An 11,009-nucleotide genomic window follows, 5' to 3' on the forward strand; every position below is an offset into this window, starting at 1 on the left:
AGGTTCACTACCTAACTTAGACCCGTCAGAGGTACACGAGGGAACCGGTCCCCGCCCGCTTAAGGGTTTTCTTCTTGTTTGTGGCAGAAGGATCATGAATTCTAATCCAAGGATCGGGCAATAAAAGTCGCGAGGAGTTGAACCCCCACCTCTCATCCTCTCCCTCTTCGCCGTCAATACGAAGATCAGAACTGCATCCCTCGGTTGAAAGACCCCATCGGCTGTGTGATATCAGACATCAATATTGAGCAAAACTTATCTCCTACCGATCTTGAAATGAGTCCTCCTACAACAGCTACTCCTAGCGATCCTATCGGTGTTAATCCTGAATCTAATCGTGACGAATCTGCACTAAGAGCTCCTAAAAGGCCGAGATCCGATGTGTGGAATTTTTTTGAGAAAATAAACGTCACCAAGGATGCACACAGTAGGATCCTCACTCAGAAGGCTAAATGTGCGTTGTGCGTCTAGACTTTCTAAGCTCATCATAAGAGCGGCACTAACCACCTCAAATGCCATATAGAAAAACACAACAAAGGTAAGAATCCTCAAGGTGATATCTGACAATCTATGATTTCTCAATCCTCCTCTTCTGGTAGTCTCGATATTTGGAATTATGACATTGCCCGAGCCAGTAAATACGTAATCAGGTTTATCATTCTTAAAAACCTTCCCTTTAAATTAGTAGAAGATGATGAATTTGAAGATATGTTTAGAGATGGTTTTTATCCCGCATTACAAAATTTTTTCATCAAACTTGTCAACGTGATATTTTAAAATATTATCAGGAGGAACAAGAAAAAATAATTTCTTATTTTAAACTTTTAAACTGTAAATTTTCTTTAACTTCTGATATTTGAACATCTAGAGCACAAACTATTTATTTATGTATCACAACACACTGGATTGATAAAAATTAGTAAATGTTTAAAAAAATTGTTTCCTTTATTTCAATTGAAGAGTCACATACTGGTATTAATATTACAAATTTAATAATTGAAGAACTTATGAAACTAGAAATTAATCAAAAAATATTTTCTCTTTTACTAGATAATAAAAGTAATAACAACGTAGCTGCTAATTTTATCAAAACAACTCTGTCATTATCATGTCATGGTGATCTTTTTCATATTAGATATATCTGACATATTTTAAATTTAATTGTTCAAAGTGCATTTACTGAAATTAAACTCATGATAAAAAAAGGTTGGAACAATTGCTAATATGCATAATGCTTCTGAACAAAGAATTAAAAGATGAAAACAATTTTGTAAAAGAAAAAGTTATAAGCTCAGACTAATTCCAAAAGATGTTGATCATGGGTGGAATTCCACATATGCAATGTTAAGTGTGATTCCAAAAGATGTTGATCATGGGTGGAATTCCACATATGCAATGTTAAGTGTGGCAATAGAATATAAAGAAATTATAAATAATTTTATAAAGCAATAGAATATAAAGAAATTATAAATAATTTTATAAATTATTATGCTTCTAGTTCTAGCTCTGGTAACACTTATGGAATAACTGAAAATGAATGAACAATTATATATAATTTAAATGAGATGTTACAAGTTTTTTATGATACTATAATGTTATTATATGGCTATTATTATCCAACTATTACTTTAGCTGCTTTACAAATTTTAAATATTAAAAAAACTTTTGGAAGTATAATTTTTTAAATGGAGAGCAAATTTAATAAGTATTTTAGACATATTTCTCATATTATTGGTTTGGGGGTTCTTATTGATCTATGTTTGAAGGATATTGGTCTTTGAAGTTTGTTACAATCACTGTATGATGGACAGATTATAGACTTAGATGATGGATCCACCATTACTGCTACTTCTCATCATTTAGCTATTAGAACTTATTTTCAAATCTTATATGATAATTATGCAGCTAGACATGGTGTAGTTGCACAACAATCTACAGCTTCGACGCCTTCAAGCTCAGGCCGAGGTAAAAGTATAAGTTTTGATAGGTATGCAATGATAGCTGAGCTAACTGGTGGATCTGGACTTGGATCATTATTAGAGGTTTCTGAAATAGATGAATATTTATCTGTTTCGTTAGTTAAATGTTAAGGAAATATTTTAGATATTTTACAATGGTGAAGAGTATATGGATCAGTTTCATATCCTATAATTTTCACCATGGTTTGTGACTTACTAACAGTACATGTTTCGACGGTAGCTTCGAAATCCGCCTTCAGCAAAGCAGGACGTTTGATCGACGATCATAGGATATGCTTAGATCTGTATACTGTACAAACGGTGATGTGTTTACAAGATTGGTGGAGGTACGAGAAGCGAACGCAAGGCATCGATCGGATGGCTGGAATTGAAGATAAATTTGAAGAGTTGGAACTAGCAGATAGATATAAAAATTAAACAATATTCATCAAATTATAATTTTTATTTCTTATCTTTAAATTTATAATGAATTATTTTAAAAACAGTTACAAATGATAGTGATATAGGTGAGTAGATGCCAACCTAATTGAGATGTACTCATCTATTATGATGCGACGAATTCCTAAATAAATTTATACTTATAAAGGATTTACTGATTAATAAATAATTTATTTTTATCATCTTTTATTTTTATAATTTTTTGTGTTTATAATTTATGTCATTTCAAGTTATTAATAATATTATTATTTTTTATTAGTATTTTCTGTAATTTTTTTATAAATTTTTTTAAAATTTAAAAAGTTTTTTAAAAAAAGTTTAAAAAAATGAGCCAGCCCAGAGCCCGGCCCACTTAGGCCCAGGCACGGTTGCCCGACGCAACCGGGCCCAGGCTCTGACTTTTCCCGACCCGAGCACGATTTTCCAGCCCGACCCGAATGGACGGGTAATCGGGCCCGGTTTTCCAGACCGGCCCGGGTGGACAAGCCTAGGGCATCACTACTTTAATATGAAAAAGTCTCATTTGTTACACACTCTAAATAGTGTATTCAATGAGATACACACGCCCTTACCTTATTGAGTGTTAAAAGGACAAAAACACATTAATTTAAACAAGAAATAACAATAAATTAAACAAGACAAAATAATGTTACATCATAAATACTAACGCAAGTCAATACCTAGTAACACCACACAAAATGGACTTCACATACAAAACGACTCGGTTTAATTTTTGACTTGTTGGGGTCCTCTTTGAAAAAGTACACCCTCCAAAAAGTGTCGTATGCCGCTTAATGTGGAGAGCACACGGTATTCTTTAGTAAAAGGCGAAAGAATAGTTCGCTATGTGCTCACCACGCAGCTGCGTGCCTTGATCAGAAGCCCAGACCCATTTATTTATAGTCGAACACTTCGTCAAGTCTCGGCGAATTTGTCGATGTGGGACTAAACTGAAAGCAACAATGATCGAGCGAAAACCGGAATACTTTCTCCTGCCCCCATTCTTCACGTGCTCTGTCTTCATTTCGTTTGTCCGCCTAGTCCGAAATTATCACCTTCTCATTTATGAAAATGTTTTGTAATTACTAAGACCATCTCCAACCGTGCTCCATTTTGACGCAAAACCCCATTTTGCCGCTACGAACCGTCTCCAACCAAGCGCCATTTTGGGCGCCATTTTAGCGGGGATGAACAGCGCGACGCCATATTTGGCGTCGCACTGTTCATCACCGCATTACTGTTCATTTTATTTTATTTTTGACCTCATACTTTTATGTATTTACAATTTGACCCCAATTGTTTTATTAAATGTATAAACAACCTCAATAATATTTAAATTTTATAATTTTACCCCAATTGTATAATTTAGACAAAATAAATTATTTTTTAAAAATAAAAATAATGCTAAAATTTAAAGACATTATTATTAATTATAATATTAAAATTTAGACATTATAAGTAAAGTCCCATGAAATATAAAGAATTCTAATACATAATTCAAATATAAATTACATATCTGAAATACATAACATATAAAAACTAACACACATAATATAAAACTTCATTAAAATAAAACATAAAATACAAACTAAACATGGAACATTTCCTGAGATGGACAAGCAACTATCAATAATCTGGTAGATCGGCGCCAGAGTGTCCAATATCATTGAAATAATTACCAAAATTAGAAGCAGACCCTTGTTCTTGTTGATTTCTTTTTTGTATTATTTTAATCTGTTGAGCTCGAACGTACTCCCGTACGTTTGGATCAGCAAAGGAATTCAAATCTTTCATTATAATTTTCCATTCATCTCTATCTTTTTTTGTAGCTATCTTTTCTCGTTCGATATCAAATGCTACCTGGCTGTCCAAGCTCGCCTTGTCTAACCTGTCTATAAGTCGGTTGTTGGAGGTCTCGATGGATTCACTACGTTTGACTCATGATCATCATTTTTTTCTTTTCAATTTGGCTTTTTTACCCTAATAGGTCGTTCAGTTGGAGTAAACGATGACAGCCCAGGAGATGTTGATATAGAAGATTCCGGAGTGGGATTATTTGATTGTGACGAGTCGAAGTTCACACTTTGGGGTTGTCTTCGACCAACTTGTCTTGCTGTGAGGACATCATCTTTAAATTTTTCGAAATTTTTAACCATATTCCAGACATGATCAAATTTGAAACCTTTTTTTGTACTTTGGTTCTTGCATAAATAACATTTTTGCTCGAACTAACTGCAAATTGTAATGAACATCAAGTTATGTTTTTCAACAATAATAATAAATTTCAAATGATAATTAATACAATACTTACAATATCTTCATCTGAAGCACCACTTGGATTTAGATTCTCTACTTGTCTCAAGCACGCATTCAATTTTCTTACTTCATTACTTATGATTTCCATTCGATAACGAATTGATCGGCTCGTACGCACATCAGAATTTTGGTCTTGAAGTTCATTGTATCTGTCCTCCACACGAGACCAAAATGCATCTCGAGACTGGTTTCTACCGATAATAGGGTCTTGAGAAATATCCAAGAATACTTGACAAAGGAGCACATCTTCAGTAATAGTGTATCCAGATGTTCGAACGGACATTTTTTTTGTAAAAAGCGGTTGGTTTGGAGATTAGAAATACTTTGAAGAAATACTTCGAATTGGGTGGCTTGAAGTAGAAACCGTGAATGTTATTTATAGCCAATCCAAATTTGTTTTTTTTTTGTTTGAATTTGAATTTGTCGGTGGTCAACATTTGAAATTGAATCGTTGTGGACAAACTGATCAGCTTTACACATTGTCCAACGTTATCAGTGGGAATCATTTTTTAAAAACTGATCAGCTTTACACATTGTCCAACGTATACACAGCTCAACTTTCCTTGAATTGTGTAAAAGCTTTGTACGAGTGGGAATCATTTTTTGAAAACTGATCAGCTTTACACATTGTCCAACGTATACACAGCTCAGCTTTCCTTAAATTGTGTAAAAGCTTGTACAAGTGGGAATCATTTTTTGAAAACTGATCAACTTTACACATTGTCCAACGTATACACAGCTCAGCTTTCCTTGAAATGTGTGAAAGCTTTGTACGAGTGGGAAACATTTTTTGAAAACTGATCAGCTTTACACATTGTCCAACGTATACACAGCTCAACTTTCTTTGAATTGTGTGAAAGCTTTGTACGAGTGGGAATCAGAATTTTGAAAACTGATCAGCTTTACACATTGTCCAACGTATACACAGCTCAGCTTTCTTTGAATTGTGTGAAAGCTTTGTACGAGTGGGAATCATTTTTTGAAAACTGATCAGCTTTACACATTGTCCAACGTATACACAGCTCAGCTTTCTTTAAATTGTGTGAAAGCTTTGTACGAGTGAGAATCATTTTTTTGAAAACTGGTCAACTTTACACATTGTCCAACGTATACACAGCTCAGCTTTCTTTGAATTATGTGAAAGCTTTGTACGAGTGGGAATCATTTTTTTGAAAACTGGTTAGCTTTACACATTGTCCAACGTATACACATCTCAGCAAAGTTTTATAAATAGCATACTAGATTAGGTACATCCACACAATTATTCGTTGTTGTGTTAAAATTATTATTCTCCATTTCTACATACCTCAATCATTCTTTTCTTACTCCAAAAATGAATTTTGATGTTGGAGGTCCATCATATTTATCATCATCTTCATCTTCGGATGATGATAATTTTCTGACCAATATCATTGCAGAGATTGATGAAACCGAAGAAGTAATTTGTGAGTACATCAACAACAACTTGATCATCGCTAACAATTTACGTCAACAAAACTACCAACTGATCCATGGTGGCTCGATTCCTGGTCATGCCGTGATCAACCGCGATCGAGAAACTGCGCATCAGAATTTGGTCATAGATTACTTTGTCGATAATCCACGTTTTGGACAAGATATGTTTCGTTGTCGATATCGGATGTCAAGAAGTTTGTTCATTCGTATTGTTGATGCAGTGAAAGATCATGACCATTACTTCCAACAACGAAGTGATGGACTTGGTAGAATGGGATTATCACCGTTACAAAAAGTAACAGCTGTTTTTCGCATGTTGGCATACGGTCTACCAGCTGATGCTACGGACGAATACGTTAAAATAGGTGAGTCAACAGCAATTGAAAGTATGAAAAGATTTTGTCGTGCTATGGTGGAGATATTCGCAGAGCGGTATCTACGAACACCTAACGCTAACGATATTGCTAGGCTACTCTATATTGGAAAAAAACGTGGTTTTCCAGGAATGTTAGGAAGTCTTGATTGTATGCATTGGAAATAGAAAAATTGTCCAACAGCATGGTCTGGGCAATACACAGGACGTAGTGGGTCACCAACTATTATCCTTGAAGCTGTGGCAGATTATGATCTTTGGATATGGCACGCATATTTTGGTATGCCAGGCACCAATAATGATATCAATGTGCTGGAGTCATCTAATCTTTTCTCTAACCTAGCTCAAGGTATTGCTCCTCCCGCTCACTATGTTATTCAAGGAAAAGAGTATAATATGGGTTATTATTTAGCTGATGGTATATATCCGAAATGGGCTACTATTGTACAAACAATCCAACAGCCACAAGGTAGGGAAAAAAATATTTTGTCATGAAACAGGAAGCATGTAGAAAATATGTAGAACGTGCGTTCGGAGTTCTCCAATCACGATTTGCAATTGTGGCAGGATCAGCACGTTTTTTGAAAAAACATGTATTACATAACATAATGACTGCATGTATTATTATGCATAATATGATAATCGAGGATGAACATGACCTTTATGCACCAATTCAAGAAGTGAGGGAAGCACCAACACCAGAAGTTGATATGGTAGCAGATGAAACTATAAAATTTACTCAATTTATTACACGTTACGGAAAAATCAAGGATAAAGATGCCCATATTGCGCTTCGTAATGCATTGATAGATCATATATGGGAGGAATACACTAATTCAGATAGTTAAGTGCATACTAAATTTGTAATTTTTATATTGTTGTTAATGTTTAATTATTTCCTTGTATTTTATTTTCTGTTGTGTTCTTGAATGTAATATTTTGGCAATATCAATAATAAAAATATAATATTTTAGCAATCAAGTTATTTTAATTAGGGGTGGGCAAAAACCGAAAAAAACCAGTTCAACCGAAAAAACCGCCCGAAAAAGCGGGCCGGTTAACCGAACCGGATTAAATGGATGAGAAGAAGACTCTAACCCCCTGAACCGAATTAAACCGGTTTGGATCCGGTTTGAACCCATGAACCGCCCGGAAAAAAACCGAACCAAATTTTCTAATTCGTTCTTTGTCGGATATTCATATTGCTCAAAATGGGAAGGACTTCGTCGTTCGGAATTCGGTCAAAATGGAAAGGACTTTTGGTTCGGACGAAGTCGGATGGAATAGCATTCTTATTAGTGAGTCATCACTTGAACATTAAGCTATATAATTGCTCGGTAATTTGATTGTTATGTTTACATACATGTTTATATTGTATAGTTCCTTTTTCATTGGGCTTGCTAGCGTATATGCCCGCATTAAAATCGGTGAAACCTCATATAAGCTTTCAAATTCTACTAGAGGCATGTTAAGTTGTTTTCCAAGAAATGAAAGATAACCTTTTGATTATAGTTAATTAATATTTGAATGTTACGTAACAATATGTACTTGTTGATATGGTTTGCGCTCATTTCACTGATTTCGGTTTTTTGTTAGCTGTGACAATGGTGTTACTTCAAACAAGCTCTACATTTCATTGTTTGGGGGAAAAAAAGTTAAGTAGACAAAATGGACAAATAATGATACTTCATCAGAAATTAATAGGCAATGATCTCATGTGTGGGCAGATTTTTGTGAAATAGTATTAATTCGGTCCAAAACCGAAACCGATCCGAACCGATCCGAATTTTGGTTGGGCCGAATATTCAGATGAAGGGAAAAAATCTGGATCTGGATGAGAGTTTTGAGAATTCGAAAAATTCGGATTGGATGCGGATTGAGCTTAAAACCGATCCGAACCGAATATGCCCAGGCCTAATTTTAATTAATAAAATAATATTTTACTGTTTTATTAGTTTAATTTTTTAAATAATAAATCATTTTGTTTGGAAAATATGTGAAAAAATAAAATTTGATATGTGGGGTTAATTGTTGAAATAGTTAAAAATATAGGGAATAAAAAATAATAATATAAAAGTAGATAAAAAAGAAAGATACTGAGAATATTCCTTTTTGGTGCAAAAAATGGTGTAGTGGGTTGGAGATGAATTACTGTTAGATGTGACTTTTGCACCATTTTGGTGCGATGGGTTGGAGATGCCCTAATAGGGTGAGAACAGTAATCACTCTAATCCTTTTAATTCCATCCAAAGTTTAATTCTAGTTCACGGCTGACATTAACTAATTTGGAAATAGATTCTTATATCTCATTAGGAGTTAAGTTAATTCCATAAAGAATTTACAAAGTAAACTTTATAATTCCGTTTCTTACGCTAGAGTACTTGGGCAGTTGACCAACACATAGTATGCTACAATTCTATTAAGAAATGTTACGAAACATGGACGAAGGTATCAAAGTGAAATGGAACTGGAGCTCGGGACATCAAAGTGTATATATATTTTTTTTGGATATCAAAGTTAGGGGCTAAAAAACTTTTCATGTGGGATGTTTATCTGTTCGGCTAGAGTTAAATTTCAAGAGCAAGTCATACTTTCTCAATAAGATTTTCTTTTTTGGGATTAAGTTGTGACGCCCCTGGGTTCACACAAGGCTGCAGTTCAAGGTGAAACCAAGAATGTCAAACCTGCCTTGCACCACACCGTGCAATAACATGTCTCACCATCACAATTAACATCTGTCTAGTGGAATCAATAACAGGTGTAGGTACAAAAGCAAGTACAAGATATTGCAAGACACAACTGATGGAATAATAGTGATCACATAGTATTTCATCATTCAACATATAGGAATATAAAGTCAATGTCTGAAATGAACAAACTGGAATTCTTAATACATCCCAAATACAACAAGTCTGAGTAAAGGAAATAAGGCACACAGCCTTTACAACATCTAGGAATAAAGTCCTCAACCGTCTAAACAAAGTCTATAGTGGAGCTCCATAATAAAACATAGCTAGAATAGACAGTCGAATACTAAAGTATGTCGTCATCAACCTGCGACTCTCCGGGCTCCTGGGTCGTGACCTGAAAGGGGGAGGGACAACGAGCGTCAAAGCGCTAGCGAGCAACATCACAACCAACCCCAAGGGAGAGGGCTCATTGTATAAGAAAATACAGTTATCACAAAGTATATATATATATATATATAAACAATTACCCTAACAATCAACAATGGGTCTTAGTACTTATGAAGTTTCAACACGGGCATAGATACGTCGAGCGAAATAATCCAAACAAGGAAACCCTCATGTATATACCTTGTATCCCAAATTGAAAATCCCTAAGTACCAAACCCGGAGTCTAATGTGTAAACAGAAATAAGCAAAAAGGAAAATACAACCCATCTCAGAACGTATATACTGTATTACGTCACATCCTACATAAATGCCATGTCGCATTCGACATAAGTGTCATATCATACTCTCAATATGTGGAAATGTCGCATGCAGGGTTAAGAGAGATGTCCAATGCATGAATTAGATATAGAGATTTCCCAACTCATGAGATAAATGGATAATGGTCCAACACGAGGACTGAAATGGATTAGAGTCCAACACGAGGACTTCTATGGATTATAGTCCAACATGAGGACTGTGCAAATGAGCAAGTATTAGTGATATACAAGGCATGGTTTACTTATGCAAAACTCACACTCAACTCGTCATGTGATTCTAGGCATGTATTTCAGGCCACCTATCATGCATAGATGCTTAGTACAACTAAAAATCAAAGTCAGATGATTGAAGTAAGCACTCGAACGAGTGTACGATACAGCAGAAACAAATAAAACAGAAAACTGTGCGGCGGTCGACCGCAGAGTCCACTCCGGTCGACCGCTCGCAGACCCGAGAACCACTGGGCTCAGAAGCTGAGCGGCGGTCGACCGCAGAGGTCATGCCGGTCGACCGCCCAAAGTGCAGAAACAATTCTGCTGGCAGAAAAACGCGACGGTCGACCGCTGAGTCCTCTGCGGTCGACCGCTGGGCGGACAGAACCCCATTCTGGGTTCTGTCAGCTACCGAACTCATTTAAAAACTTGGGGATTTCTATACCCATTATACTATAACCTTTTAATAGAGAACTATGGCAATAAACAACAAGTTTAAATGGTTAAAACCTCATTATCAAAAATCCCAAACCTTAAACAACATGATTTTAAAAGTTCTTAAATAGTAAAAATGAGTTTAACTCTCATAAAAGTGTTTCAGATCAAAAACTCATTTAATTAAACATCATTAGTGAACTTTTTAAGACTGAAATATATGATTCTTGCATCCCATGCCATAAGATCTACTTATCTACACAAAAATACGATTTTGGGCTCAATAAAAACCGAATAAAACTCAAATCCAAGCATAAAAAGGAAAAGGGATGAAGTTGGGCGGGAT

General features: G+C 35.2%; 1 protein-coding gene across 1 annotated transcript; it reads left to right on the plus strand.

Moving 5' to 3' along the window:
* LOC109823383 lies at positions 6,067 to 7,409 on the plus strand. The gene is made up of 3 exons (XM_020389660.1): positions 6,067 to 6,712; positions 6,851 to 7,030; positions 7,129 to 7,409. Exons 1-3 carry the CDS (start codon positions 6,067 to 6,069, stop codon positions 7,407 to 7,409), a joined length of 1,107 nt encoding a protein of 368 aa, XP_020245249.1.

Source organism: Asparagus officinalis, chromosome 9, assembly GCF_001876935.1.
Source record: "Asparagus officinalis chromosome 9, Aspof.V1, whole genome shotgun sequence".
Classification (NCBI taxonomy): domain Eukaryota; kingdom Viridiplantae; phylum Streptophyta; class Magnoliopsida; order Asparagales; family Asparagaceae; genus Asparagus; species Asparagus officinalis.

Bases quoted from the DNA above. Each gene is read 5' to 3' on its own strand.
- LOC109823383 (XM_020389660.1), top strand. From the start codon at position 6,067: ATGAATTTTGATGTTGGAGGTCCATCATATTTATCATCATCTTCATCT. The intron at 6,713-6,850 runs GTATGCATTGGA...TTGGTATGCCAG, and splicing joins AATGTTAGGAAGTCTTGATT to GCACCAATAATGATATCAAT. The intron at 7,031-7,128 runs GTAGGGAAAAAA...CAATTGTGGCAG, and splicing joins AACAATCCAACAGCCACAAG to GATCAGCACGTTTTTTGAAA.